The sequence below is a fragment of the Octodon degus genome, unplaced genomic scaffold, assembly GCF_000260255.1.
Source record: "Octodon degus isolate 3935 unplaced genomic scaffold, OctDeg1.0 scaffold00065, whole genome shotgun sequence".
Lineage (NCBI taxonomy): Eukaryota > Metazoa > Chordata > Mammalia > Rodentia > Octodontidae > Octodon > Octodon degus.
The window spans coordinates 4,152,489-4,166,635 of record NW_004524641.1 but is presented as its reverse complement, the minus strand read 5'-3'; the positions used below and the strand labels follow the sequence as shown (position 1 = coordinate 4,166,635).

The 14,147-nt window shown below is 50.4% G+C and overlaps 2 protein-coding genes across 2 annotated transcripts in view; both read left to right on the top strand.

Moving 5' to 3' along the window:
* Positions 1-12,536, top strand: part of Hoxd11 (homeobox D11) — a 13,743-nt gene extending 1,207 nt beyond the window's left edge. Inside the window, exons 2-3 of the mRNA XM_023719182.1 lie at positions 654-1,107; positions 12,138-12,536. Coding sequence (XP_023574950.1) covers positions 654-889 — 236 coding nt within the window. The 3' untranslated portion in view covers positions 890-1,107; positions 12,138-12,536. The remainder of the gene's footprint in view (positions 1-653; positions 1,108-12,137) is intronic.
* Positions 6,989-11,714, top strand: Hoxd10 (homeobox D10). Its single transcript, XM_004634732.3, has 2 exons — positions 6,989-9,354; positions 10,740-11,714. Exons 1-2 carry the CDS (start codon positions 8,400-8,402, stop codon positions 11,015-11,017), a joined length of 1,233 nt encoding a protein of 410 aa, XP_004634789.2. The 5' UTR covers positions 6,989-8,399; the 3' UTR covers positions 11,018-11,714.
* Positions 12,537-14,147: the final 1,611 nt, after the last annotated feature.

Sequence of the window (14,147 nt, the reverse complement as noted above, 5' to 3'; positions counted from 1 at the left end):
TTATGTGCTACTTTATAAGCGTTCGAAGGGGTTTATACATCCTATAAGATTTCCCGGGTCGTTGTAAAGCGTGTTTATGATAGGAAACCAATTTAGGTGGGCTTAAGGTAGACTTCGAGGAGGACATTAATCGCTGCAGAGAGCTTTCCCCACTGTTTTGGAGAGGGGGTGCAGAAGACCACGGAGGAAGGGAGGGTAACTTCCAGCCAGTTGGTGACCGCGGACACGCGAGCCCCAGGCTTTTAAGGGAGGGGGTGGGTGATCCCTGCACTGGACTTTATCCAAGCCGCTGGCTGACGCGCGCCACTGGAGTTGAGCAGATGCCCCGAGGCGGGCGCGCTCCTCTCTACCTCTGGCTTTCCTAGTTTAGAGTCTGGCTCGCCCTTCTCTCCTCAATGTCCATGCCAGGTTGTGTGTGTGTGTGTGTGTGTGTGTGTGTGTGTGCCAGTGCCATTGGGCGTGAGCACACATCCACACCCGCACTCTCCTGTGCCCGCCCATATATCATCCCCCACGACGCAGGCAGGGCCTTTCAAAAGAGGCAGGGGACGTCCCTAACGGGGCTAGGCCTGGCCCTGGCTCAGTGGCCCAGGCGGGCGGGTGGGGGGTAGCAGGCGGCGGCCTCACTCACTCCTGGTCTCTTTGGCTTACAGTGGCCCCCCAGAGGTCCCGGAAAAAGCGTTGTCCCTACACCAAGTACCAGATCCGAGAACTGGAACGGGAGTTTTTCTTTAATGTATACATAAACAAAGAAAAGAGACTCCAACTCTCTCGGATGCTCAACCTCACTGACCGGCAAGTCAAAATCTGGTTCCAGAATCGCAGGATGAAAGAAAAGAAACTGAACAGAGACCGTCTGCAGTATTTCACTGGAAACCCCTTATTTTGAGAGCTCCAGGAAACAGCCCCTCCCCGAGCCCCACTCGCCCACCCTCCTCCCCACCAGCCTGCCCTTCGCAGGCCCAGTGTCTTTGGGTTTAATGACGCCTCTTCTCTGTGGAACTTCACGATTCCTTCTCACGGTCAACTCGGGACCTCCCAGCGACAACTGCAGCCTGCGGAGGAGGCCGCGGACTTGGCCGAGCGGATCCTAATAAGGGGAAAATGGTAAATGCAAACGTCCCTTTCCAGTTTTACCGCCACTGTGCTGTTGTTCCCCCTCCCCCTCTCTGAGTCCTCTTGGGGACCCTGTGCATCCTTAGGGAGCTAGGCCACGGGCTAGAAGGCGCTGGTGTTTTGTTCTGAGCCTAAGAGATCCTTTCCTTACCCTTCAGTGAAGCGGTGAACGCAGATTATTTAAACTCTGGGAAATGTACCTTTGGTCGTCATATCAAGGCACAAGTCACTGTCTATTTTGTGTGTGAATAAATGGTTTCTAGTAAAATGGAGGTTACAGCTGTATGAACTTTCCTCTGTGAAGAAGCTAGTGCCTGATTAGGATCTTAGTAGTCAGAACCCCCTCTCCCAAGCAACTGAAAATCCAGGAAATAGTTTTCAATTATGCTAAAGTAAAGAGCTGTTCCCTCTAGGTTACATTGATTTTTAAAAATCACGCCAGTGATAAATTTCTGGATCCATGATGTGAACCAGCCATGTGGGTGCTACCTTCTCCAGGCAGTGAGGCTGGGGCAGTAGGCACTTACAAAGCAAGTCCCAATCTCCTCTCTTAGCCTAGTGAACTGGCTTTCTGAAAAGACAAAACAATTTAAAAAAAAAAAAATTGACCGAATAGCCCAGAGTTGATCCTAACAGAGGTACCAGTGTTCCTTGAAAGAAACCAAAATTAGAACCCTGGCTGGGGATGGTAGGAGTTTGCTAGAAGGAAGTTAGTGGGTGAAGAGGGCTTGGGGTCCTTGCAGGTTTCAGAGAGGGCCTGGCAGGGAATGTAAGGCCCCTTCCCTGGATGAGGGCCAGGGCTGCAGACCCATTTATCGCTTTAAGGTAAAGAATGTGGTGAGGGCTGCACTGCACTTTATGTTGCAGGGCCAGGCCAGGCTGTTTACAAAACCTTGAACTGTCTAGACAACACCATAAAAGCCAAAGTTCTAAACAGCTTAATTGGGTTATATTATACACCTTCTGGTGGGCCCAAAAGAGATTTCCGCAATGTGCAATAAACTAGAGAAGTGAGAAAAGCTTCTCTTTCTCTGAAGAGAGTGAAGTGAATCTTATGATTTTTAGCCTCTTATAAATCCAAACTCAAAATAGAAATCTGTGAGATTCACAGCAGTTTATGCATCTTTTGAGGTAGGATGCATTCTGAATGCTAGATTTTTTTTAATTGCTAAGGCTTTGGGGGGGAAGGAAAAACATAAGTGCATAAGTGTATGCCTTTGAACTTCCAAAATGTCAAGGTCATCACCTTTAACCTCTCTGAATAATTAGGCGCCTTAAGATTCTTCCGTGATTTTCCATTGCCACCCACTCTCCTGCATACATGCACACACTCAGACCACGCACACATTGACGGCCACACAGAATCACATTGGGGGCTTGCCATAAATCTAAGAAAATTCTTCATTTCAGGATCAATAACCTTAATTTCCCTTCAAACATCTGAGTAACTCAGTAGCAATCAGCTTCGTTTCTTAAATATTTGCGAGATTACGATACCTGTTAGTTTTCAGCTAGATTGTGGTGGTGGAGACTTTGGGGGTGTCTTGGAAAGTCATCTGTTTTGCTTTAATGAAGAACTGCAGTTTTAAAATCAGACGTTTGAGAGAAAAGTAAGTTCTGTTCATGCTGATAGCTTTGTTATATTTGAAAACAATTTGCCAGCCCACCAAATAAATTCTGGCATTTTCTAATACATGGAACATATATTTATGTATTTTTAAGGCATCCTTCAACCTTTGGTGAGAGGTGCAATAGAAAAGAAACAGACAATCAAATAATCTCGTTTAGAAGGATCTACCTTTGTTTAGAAGTCTAGGCATCGGTTAACAGGTCAATGCCCTAGTAGCATGTTCTTTCTAGGAGCTGAAAACTGGTCTATTTCATTCTCTCTTCTGTGTGTGTGTGTGTGTGTGTGTGTGTGTGTGTGTGTGTGTGTGTGTGTGTGTGTGTGTGTTTTAACTGCATCTAAATGTAGCAGGCTTGTCTGTCAGCCGCCAGTGACAAGTCAAACCCAGAGATACAGTTTCTCATATGCAGGAGCTTAGATAGCCACACGAGGGCGCGCTCACGTCCCCAAGCCGCGTTTGGCTGAGAGGCTTTGGTACCTTATCTTTGCAATAGAGTAATAGATTCTAATAAACAAAATGTTGGTCGGTTAGAAACAGGCAGCAGCTAAGGGGGTTGCTGTTTGTTTGGTCTAATAAGAAGCCAAAAGGTATAGATGTTGTATAGAGCCAGAGAAGAGGGGGGCAACCAGATTCCTGAGACAAAAGATCGCCTAATCGTTGTCTCATTGAAGATAAAGCTGTGGCAAACAATACCTTGGTATATAAACTTATGGGGGAGAAGGAGAGACTTTTAAAGGACAAATCTGTGTATTGTGAAATATGTCAGAACCATTGTGGGTTAACTGAATTAGGAAAAATCATTGTTTTTGTTGGTTTGAGTATGCAAAGTGCTACTCTGATTAGGATCCTTCCTCCCTGCCTCCCAAAACCCGAATGAGTCTTGTGAGCTCTCAGCCCACTGAGAGGATTAAAAGGTTTTGTTTAAAACAGATTAGGGTGTTGGAAATTTAGCTGAGTTCTATATTTAGAAAAAAATGACATGCATCTATGAGCGACAGTGTGGTTCTGAGCTAGGGGGCCCAGGAATGTGCTTGGTGTGGTGCTATTCCTGGTTACCGAGGAGGGGAAAAGCTAAGAGTTGGGATGCCTGCTCAGGGCCAGGCTGTGGCAGCAGTGGAGGCAGGCAGCAATCTCTTTTGGGCAAACATCTATGCTCCAAGGCATTGTGGAATGGGGATGTATTTGAAGCAAAGGGGTGTTCGGTGTAGTTGGCAACCCATGCCACTCTTCCAAGCTATCTGCCAGCCTTGAGGTGCAGAGTTTGATTTTAGCGCCGACCCTCAGAAGTGTTTAATCGCCGAGTGCCCTCCGTGCTCTAGCAAAGACCCTGACATTGGAATGTGCCTTTGTCCCTGTTGCCAGTGTCCTGGTCTGAGGTCCAAAAGGGAAAAAGAGGGCAGGGTTTCAGCACACGGGCCACGCTGAGGGAGGGTGCTTGTGCCCTTTTCCTTGAAGTTCATTGTGAAGAGCTGTAGCTCACAGAGCAGAATTAGCACTGGCCTCCCTGCTCCTCAATCTCCTGCTTTGCAAGCCCTGGCTCTAAGGCTGGGGCGCCTGTTGCTGGCTGCGTCTGAAGTTGGGTTGGCTTCCCAAGAGGCTGGGGCAACTGGACTCCCCGACAAGGTGCCGGCAAGAGTCGTGGGTGTTCCCCGTGGGCATCCTGGGCTCCGCCTGTCTGGCCATGGGTCCAGCTTAGCTATTGCAAAACGACCTTTCCTGGGGCCTAAGCAGTGCTTCCATCTCTGTGGGGTGAGAACCCCCTCCCCAGATGTCGTTGTGTGGCTCCGAAGGCGGCCCCAGCGTTGCACGGGGCCCCTTGGCCTTGGAGCCAGCCGCCGCGGACTGTGTCTGCTCAGCAGTCAGCAGCTCCTTTCCTCCGGCAACGCCCAACCAGGGCCTGATGAGGACCAGGGGCTCGGACCAGGGATTGATCAGGACCTTGGGAGGCTTAGACCCAGCCTTCCTCCACTGTTCAGAGTACGGGGCTCCAGCAAGGTGGCCGTGGATCCCGAGGCGTGCCAAGATCTCAGATTCTGAAGTGGAGAAAAATGCCGAAGTGGGAGCCTTTTGTGTATGTAAGGAAAGAGGCTCTCCACCGCTGGCCCTTCTGCGCTGCTCAGTAGACCCTGGTTGCCTTGGCGGTAGCACCCTCCTTCCATTTGCTCCCTCCACATCTTTCCACCTTGGCTGGATGCTGCTACAGAGTGCAACTCAGAGGGGCGCCCTGGGGAGGCAGCTTTTCATTTGTTCCGAAGAGTGACATAGCCCAGAGTCGCATCAGGACTCCAATTCAGGGCAACCCTAGGAGCCCCCAGGTCTTCTCAGGCCCAGGGCCTCCACTTTTCTTCCTGGAGACAGGAGGGTGCACATTCAGGCTACTTTTTGATTACAAAGGCTCATGTCTCACTCAGGTGACACCTTTAATTTTTCTCCAGAAAGAATCGTGCCAGGGAGAAAGTGGTCTTGGTACAAATGTGGTTATTCATCTCCTTTATGGTGCAATATTGATTTATTATTAATGGTAACTGCTCCATCTGATCTAAAGATGATCGAAAACAGCTACTGCATTAAATACTCTAAACAAAATAAGACTTGGCCTTTAAAGCCAGTGTCTTTGGATTCTGTTTGCATCATCTCCGATTTAAGCTCTTTAGACACTTTCCATCCTCCTGCGTCCAGCTCATTCTCTTGAATTATTTCCATTTTTCTTGATTTCTAAGAGCAAATATCTCTTTAAAAATTACCATCTCTGGTCCCGAGGAACCGATCTGAAAGCCAAAATTTGAAAGACAAAAAACCAGAATTTTGTACGAATAAATTAAAAATTATATCTTATAAGTCCCTGTGAATGAAGATCTGTTTAAAACCTAATCCAGTGTCAGGTGACTTCGAGCTCAAAGTCACAGGGATCGGAAATAGAAAGGCCCCCACTACAGAAGGCAGATCCTGCCTGCCCTGGCTCACTGAAGACCTACCCGCTCCAGAAGGAATTGCTTGTTTTTGCCTGGGTGTTTTCTTCATGTATAAATAAAGATTATGAAAGGGCATTTGATGGGCATAAAATTCCTGATTAGATTGAACAGTCTTGCCTCGCTGGAGATAAGGAAACGTGTGCAGCGGAGTTCTAGGCAGCTTTCCTGGCCGAGACATGCAACAGACACAAATGCTGGAGCGCCAGGCTGGCGTCTCGGAGCTCTTGCGGCGAGTGAGTGCGGCGGGCACTCTGTGGAGCCCTGGGCACAATTCGATGCAGCTCAAAACAAGAACTCCACAACGTGAGGAAATAAATTTTGGGGCACTGATTAGTGGCTGCTAGTTTTGGACAGGATCTTAGCAAGTTAGAATCAAAAGGGGTGTGTGTGTGTGTGTGTGTGTGTGTGTGTGTGTGTGTGTGTGTGTGTTTTCCTGCTTTCCTCAACCCCCACCCTCAAGCTCAAAAATAACCACCCCTGTGGAAAGGTAATGTTTAAACCTCTAGCTAAGCCGGGGTGCTACAGCCTGAGCAGAGGCGCCAGGCTTTTAACCTGACAATGATGTTGTATTTGAACAGCTGCGTAAAGGTTTAAAAGGTCTGTCTCATTGCCACCGCGGAGTTTTTTAAAAGGGGTTATTGTTTGGGCGAGGGCACTGAGAGGAGACAAGCGAATCAGTCCCAAGGCTGAAAATAACGTTCAGTGCCTGTTTTCACCAGGCCAGGGGAAATTCTTTCTGGGGAGTGGGCACGAAGGATTTGTTGGGAAATGTTTTTGTGAAGGAGCATGCGGGCAATTAGGATCCCCCAGAATGCTGAAGTGCTTTAATGAGCAGCCGAGCCCAAAGAAATGTTTTGCTGAGGCAGAAACCCGATTTACCCACAAGTTCAGTCTCTGGGCCTGAAATCCAAGGCCAGCCCATTCCTGGGTGAATGTGGGGAGTAGAAAGCACAGATGCCTCTCGTACAGAGAGCTGGTTCATGGTCAATTTCCGGGGCCGTGTTACTTTCTTGGCTGCCGGGAAGGGTACCCGGAAGGCCGGAGGACGGCTCCCTCGAACTGGCAGGGCCCCTTGCCGTGGGCAAGACTTTGGAAATCAAGGTTAAAGCTCCCTGCTGCTGTCCAGAGGCCGGGGCTTCCGCAGGGCGGCTCACCCGCCTGCAACCAGAGACGGAGGGAGGAAGTTGTTCAAGTTTCTCATAAAACAGTTTCCATGGTGGTGGTGGTGGTGGTTGTTCTTTAATGAGCTGGACGACAACCGCACACCCTATCTTCTTTACAGAACTTTTTTTCACCAGAACAAACACAGGACTGCAAGTCCTCCATCTCCTTCTCCTTCCCTAGCAAAACCTTATCAAATAATTTTAAGGATTGCTCAAAACTATAAAACTCAACTTCTGACAAAAGTATTGCTTTTAATATTTGACGATTTGTGTTAAAACAAAAATTGACCTTCTTGGTTAGTAGCGATGGGAAAAAATCAATAGTATAATTTTCAATAATTCATAAAGCGAACGCCATTATGCTAAATCTTAACTATTAATCTTATCCTTTACAAAGTCTCGATTGATTTGTTAATAAAATATCTTCCCGTGTGTGGCAACAGCGGGTATAACTCTTTAAAAACCTTCAGAAGCAAGAAAATTACCAAGTAGCCCAAGAATGTAGATGAGAATTTTATTGATCGCCCTGATTCTTCTTAATATGTATTAATAAATTCCATAACCTTTTGTACCTTACACTTGTCAGAAACCAATGCTTTTACAAAATCCATAAAAGGAAAACATATTTTTCTTCCTAGAAGAACCAAATGACACCTTTGTATTCCTCTCCCTCTTGCCTGGCCCCGTCACTTTCCTAAAACTTCTGGAGTCTGAGGGTCAGAGTTTTCCTCTCTGCTTTCAAAAATGTTCTTTCTCCCTTTCTCCCTCTCTGCCCTCTGCCCTCAGGGGTAAGGAAGGAAATTTTGGTTTAGTCCTCCCGCAGGGAGTCACTGGGACGCTCTCGCGGGTAGGGACTGCTGGCGAAGGATTGTCTCGGGACTGAAAGCTCCCAGCACCGGCCCGGCCCCGCAAAGGTCAGGGTGTGGTTCCTCCGAGAGCTGGGAGTTCTCGTAGCTCGCGGGGTGCGGGGGGCTCTGGGCAGGGGCGGCGGGGCCGGGAGAGGAGACGGCTGGGCCGGCCCAGCCCCTGGGCAGCGGGGCCGGCCAGCTCCGTGGCCTCTCGGCCCTCGCGGCCTTTTACGCCGTCGCTTCCTGGGACACCTTGGTCGCGTCTTCGCGCGAGGGCTCTTCCCTTTGGACCCCTAGCGTGGGATGTCTCGGGAGCAGGGGAATCGGACTCACCTTCCCCGGCTTCCCAGTACTAAGATCACCAGCCCGCGCCCCCATTCCCTGCCCCGGACCCGGCCCTCTTGCGCGCGTTCTGCCTGGGCGTGTGCAGGGAAATGCTTCTGTGTGTGCTGGCGCCACGGCGCTCTGGCTTCCCTCCCTGCGCGTGTCCTCCCGGACGCCCCTCCGACCAAGCCTTTCCTTCCGCCGGCGGGGCCCGACTGCTAGGGCGGGGGGCGCGAGTGGGGCAGGCAGGCTGGGCCGAGCAAGCCCCGGGGAGGCGGGCGGGTGGGCGCGCGGCGGAGAGCTCTGGGCCGGTTGTCTGAAGCGCGCACTATCACCGACGCGTAGTAGATGTCGCTGTTGTCCGTGCTTACGCGGCCGGCCAGCCGGGCTCTGGAGCACGTGACCTGCGAGGAGGCTGCGGCTCAAGGCCATTTTCAAATCTCATTGGCTTGGTTGTCATGTGGTCGGCAGAGGCATCCACAATTACACGGGGAATGTTTTCCTAGAGATGTCAGCCTACAAAGGACACAATCTCTCTTCTTCAAATTCCTCCCCAAAATGTCCTTTCCCAACAGCTCTCCTGCTGCTAATACTTTTTTAGTAGATTCCTTGATCAGTGCCTGCAGGAGTGACAGTTTTTATTCGAGCAGCGCCAGCATGTACATGCCACCACCTAGCGCAGACATGGGGACCTATGGAATGCAAACCTGTGGACTGCTCCCGTCTCTGGCCAAAAGAGAAGTGAACCACCAAAATATGGGTATGAATGTGCATCCTTATATACCTCAAGTAGACAGTTGGACAGACCCGAACAGATCTTGTCGAATAGAGCAACCTGTTACACAGCAAGTCCCCACTTGCTCCTTCACCACCAACATTAAAGAAGAATCCAATTGCTGCATGTATTCTGATAAGCGCAACAAACTCCTTTCTGCCGAGGTCCCTTCGTACCAGAGGCTGGTCCCCGAGTCCTGTCCCGTTGAGAACCCCGAGGTTCCTGTCCCTGGATATTTTAGACTGAGTCAGACCTACGCCACCGGGAAAACCCAAGAGTACAATAACAGCCCCGAAGGCAGCTCCACTGTCATGCTCCAGCTCAACCCTCGTGGCGCGGCCAAGCCACAGCTCTCGGCTGCCCAGCTGCAGATGGAAAAGAAGATGAACGAGACCGCGAGCGGCCAGGAGCCCACCAAAGTCTCCCAGGTGGAGAGCCCCGAGGCCAAAGGCGGCCTTTCTGAAGAGAGGAGTTGCCTGGCTGAGGTCTCCGTATCCAGTCCTGAAGTGCAGGAAAAGGAAAGCAAAGGTCGGTATGAGCAGAGTTGCCACCCCAGCGGGGCGCGCAGTCCGGGAACCGGCAGAGAGGGAGCGCTTGGGCGCCCAGCGCAGAGCCCAGGCAGCCAAGACGGGTGCCCGACTTGGCAGGTGGTGCTTTGCCCAGCTTTTGGAGGGGAGATCTCAGTCTTGAGGTGGTCCCTGCTTCTCTCCCACTGCCTGGCCACCCCAAGCCCCATGCTGATGGCGCCTGGGGAAGAGAAAAGGCTTGCCGGGCTTGCTTTTCCTGAACTAGACCTGAAATGCAACAAAAGAGGCAAAAGAGACCCGCGGCTCATAAACAGGGCCCCAGAGCCTCCTTTCTCCTTGGTCAGATTTGCAGTCCTAGTTTTGCCTGGCACTCAATGATTGTTTAAGGCAGTCCAAGGCACCGTGTTTGTGTCTAAGTGCATGCACCCCGCATCCTGCGAGCGTGGGGGAACGAGATGGTTAGGCCACTTGGCACTTGGATGGGAGGAAAGGTCGTCCTGCCTATACAGGGGTAGGTAACCTTGGCTTTGTCTGGGGGAAAGTGCCGCAGGCTTTCCCATCATCTACAAAGGAGGCAAGGGCAGGGGGAGAACGCAACTGCATAGCCCACTTTGCAGGGCCAGCCTTACGGTTGGACTGAGGCAGAGCCAGGGATCTGGGTATTTGAGAAGAAACCCTGTCCCCTGAGCCTCTCCCCCATGCCCAGAGGTGGGCCACCTTAGGGGTTACAGTGCTGGGGAATGCTTTTGTGTGGACGAAGAAGGCAGGCATGAGAATTTAGGAAATTCTGGTGGAGTGCAACAATGCTCAGGCAGGGTGGAGAAGATATCCTTGTTTCCTCATTTATTTTTTTGAGAAAGAATAGATAACATATCCACAAACCTGGCTGTTAGGGTCCTGCTTGCCTGGCAATGGTGAGGAAGAAGCAGCAGACTTAGGGACCTAAGCTGCTGTGGGGCTAGTAGGCTTGTCCAGGCTGTGGCTCCATTCACTCCCGCCCTGTCATAAGCTAGCCACTTAGAAGGTTGTTGGGGAAGATCCTAGAAAGTTTACCATTATACTTATGTTTTGTGCAAGTCAGAAAGTTCTGTGTGTGTGTGTGTGTGTGTGTGTGTGTGTGCGCACGAGAGAGAGAGAGAGAGAGAGAGAGAGAGAGAGAGAGAGAGAGAGACCCCAAGAGTGCATCCTCCCAAAGAGTGCATTCTGTCACTTTGGGCATTTCAAATTTGGCATCAGTTGAAAAGCTCTTCTGGGGCCAACCTCTGTAATGTTTAATACCATCATTGCCCAAAGAGGCCTGCTTGCCACTAGGGTCATGGCCAAGGGTATACTGGAACAAACTGAGAAAAAAAATTTGATTTTTTTTTCTTCCTTTAATTTTGTTAGAGGAAATCAAGTCTGATACTCCAACCAGCAATTGGCTCACTGCAAAGAGTGGGAGGAAGAAGAGGTGCCCTTACACTAAGCACCAGACGCTGGAATTAGAGAAAGAGTTCTTGTTCAATATGTACCTCACCCGCGAGCGCCGCCTAGAGATCAGTAAGAGCGTTAACCTCACCGACAGGCAGGTCAAGATTTGGTTTCAAAACCGCCGAATGAAACTCAAGAAGATGAGCCGAGAGAACCGGATCCGAGAACTGACCGCCAACCTCACCTTTTCTTAGGTCCGAGGCCGGTGGGAGGCCAGGATCAGAGAGGGGGCACCGTGTTCCAGGGCCCAGTGCTGGAGGACTGGGAAGGCGGAAACAAACCTTCATTGCTCTTTGTTTTTTGTTTTGTTTTGTTTTGTTTTGTTTTCCTGTTAGAATGTGACTTTGGGGTTATTCTGTTCGTGCTGCAAGTGATCTGTAATCGCTGAGTATATATATATATATATATTAAAAAAAACTTAGCACGTGTAATTTATTATTTTTTCATCGTAATGCAGGGTAACTATTACTGCGCATATTCATTTGGGTCTTAACTTATTGGAAATGTAGAGCATCCATCTAACCATCCATCCATACTTCCAAGCAATGTGACTTTTTCATGTTTTTTCCTACGCAAAAGTTCCCTGTGTGTGGTTAGTCCACGAACTCATGGCATTTTGGATACATCCAGTACTTTTAAATTACACACCTCTATATTTAAGAAAACCCACAAGCTTAGGGGGGAGGGGGACTTTTAAAAAAGCACATTATAATGTATCTTTTCACAAATGAACTTAGCAATTGTTCTTGGTGAGATGGAATATTGACGACTTATGCCTTGTAGCCTTTCCCTTGTGGTGCATCTGTGGTTTGGTAGAAGTACAACAGCAACCTGTCCTTTCTGTGCATGTTCTGGTGGCATGTATAATGCAATAAACTCTGGAAATGAGTTTGCTCCCTCTGCTTTCTAAAATCGAAATATGTTATGGTGGAAATGAGAGCCTTTGAGAAGGTTCTTTTCTGGGTAAACTGCCAGTTTGGGGCAGTCGGGTGGGGGAGTGACAGAAGGCAAGAAAAGGGTGATGGAGAGAAAAACTGGAGGGGGCCTAGGATGACGCTGGGATTTGGCAGGAGTTGAGGGGAGAGGGGTGATAATCCAGCTTTGGTGTGCAGTTTTCCTAACTGGTTAGAGGGGAGCCCTCTCTCTTTCAGCCCCTAATCACAGTGACATATTTGTACCCTCACTGGGCTCAAGCGTCTCTCTAGTTGGAGCCTGGTAAGTAAGCCTGTACCCAAAGCCACTTTTTCCTCCCAGCACCCTATATGTGTGTTTTCTTCTCTTTGGCTTTAGTTCTGTTATTTTTAATGCTTTCAGTGAGATCTTGATGACTTCTGGCTGGGGAGCCATCAGCAGGGGCTAGGTTGAAACTAGTCTTGCCCACCTGGAAGCTGCCGGGCCTCCATTACAGCAGCAAGGACAACCAGCAGTGTAGCGTGGCACTGGATCCAATTTTTCCCCTTTGCTCATCCCCAACCCTATCCCAAGCGCAAGACAGCGAGACCAAGGATAGGTGAGTTTTCTCATCCCACTCTGCCTTGGTTTCCCTGTGGAGGCATTTTCTGTTGTCATTGCCTTTTAGTGGCTCACGAATCTTTTTCAAATGAAAAGATTATCCCCAGACAAACCACCTACTATTTAATTACAAAATGTTGATGGCTGCTGTATCTGAGAGGCAAGAAAATGCAGAAAAGGTAACCGCAAGAGAATTTGCAAGCGAACGTGGCTTCCTATGAAGTCCAATGCTCCACGTACAGCCATGGCTTGGGAAATTCCCACCAACTTCTACAGAATTCCCACCAGAGAGCCCGGATTTATCTACTGCTGCTGGGGAAAGGAAGTTGAGAAGCTTTAGGGGTGTGTGGTGGGGAACTGATAGAGGATTCGTTGCCCCAGGTCCTTCCTTCAATTTCAAAGGGTCTCTAATGGCTCCAAGAGTTTCATAAAATGGGTCCTTTCCAGTCTCCCTATATCCTCCCCTAAGAAGCATCCATTAGGGCTCTGAGCCTCAGAGCCTCATCCAGGCAGCCTTTGGGACATTCAGTATTTAATCAGTTCTAAACTTCCACCCCTTTGGGAAGATCCTTCCTAAGTTCCAAGACAGAAGCTTTAGGGGTATCACTTTCTGGGGATGGGCACGAGAGAGATGAGATTCATTGCTGGGCTGTGACCACTGAAATATTTTGCCTCAGATTTACATTGGTTGGGCACAAGAAGGAGGGTGATTTTAACTTTACCCTTTTCTCCCAGCGATGTGGGGAGCGCCATTAGTTGTTGAGAGGGGGCCTTGTCACGGAGGGAAACCTGTGCTACAGGAAAGGGCAGTCCCTCTGAAACAAAATCAGAAAGCCTTTGGCAAAGGCAATCAATCAGGCCATAAGCAGCCATTTACCCCCTTTCTTTCCGGGGCTGGAGGTGGGCTGGGAGCCCTCCAAGGGTGCTGGGCAACTTGTGGAGTGCGGAATATGCCCTCCGCCGCCGCTGTCGCCCTTGCCGCTTTTGTCTCAGCTCTCAGCCGGGCTTCAGAGGCTTTGTACCATGGATTTGGGAGTGACAATGGGCATCTCCTTCAGATTCAAGGCTGCCCAGCCCTTACCTCAGGAGACAAGAAAAAAAAAATTAGAAAGGGAGTGGCCCTAGGCCTTGGCCACTCGGATTTTTCAGACATCTTGAGAATCCACTTGGAGGCCTCCAGGGCTGGAGGGGCCAGCGGTCCCGAGGGTGGAGGCACGGCTCCGTCGGCCTCACTGTAGAAGGGCCCTGAAGGTGGCGGCGGGGGTAGCGGCCCGGGCTGGCGTTGGGGTTCTCGCCTTTGTGACATGTTCTCTTCCAGGGCCTCCCTAGCAGCTCGGAGAAGAAGAGGCACCCAGGCCACTGTCAGCGCCCGCCCTGCGCACCCGACTGCCCACCGCCCACAGGCCCTCCCAAGGGCGGACACGGCCACCGCGCCCGGCTGGGCCCGGCCCCAGAGCCAAGCCTCTCGGCCCCCGGCCGCGCGTGTGCCCTTCTCACGTCGAGGGTGTGTGGCTGCGCGGGCGTGTGTGAGTGTGCAGGGGGCGGGGGCCCTCCGAGCTGCTCCATCCGTCCGTTTTATTAGGGACACATTAATCTATAATCAAATACACCTCATAAAATTTTTATTGAAAGGCATAATATCATTACAGAGGTCTTCCACCTGTTTTAAACAACACGACAAGCTGTGCGAGCGCGTGTGAGGCTACGCGTGGGGAGGGCTGGGTTTAGCCCTGCGAGCGAGCGGGAGCAGCAGCGCTCCCCCGGGCGCCAGGGGCCGCCCCTGCCGCAGCCCGCTGGCTTCGGGCGCCCGGG

Coding starts and splice junctions, on each gene's coding strand:
- Hoxd10 (XM_004634732.3), top strand. CDS start 8,400: ATGTCGCTGTTGTCCGTGCTTACGCGGCCGGCCAGCCGGGCTCTGGAG. Junction 9,355..10,739: donor GCAGGAAAAGGAAAGCAAAG/GTCGGTATGAGC, acceptor TAATTTTGTTAG/AGGAAATCAAGTCTGATACT.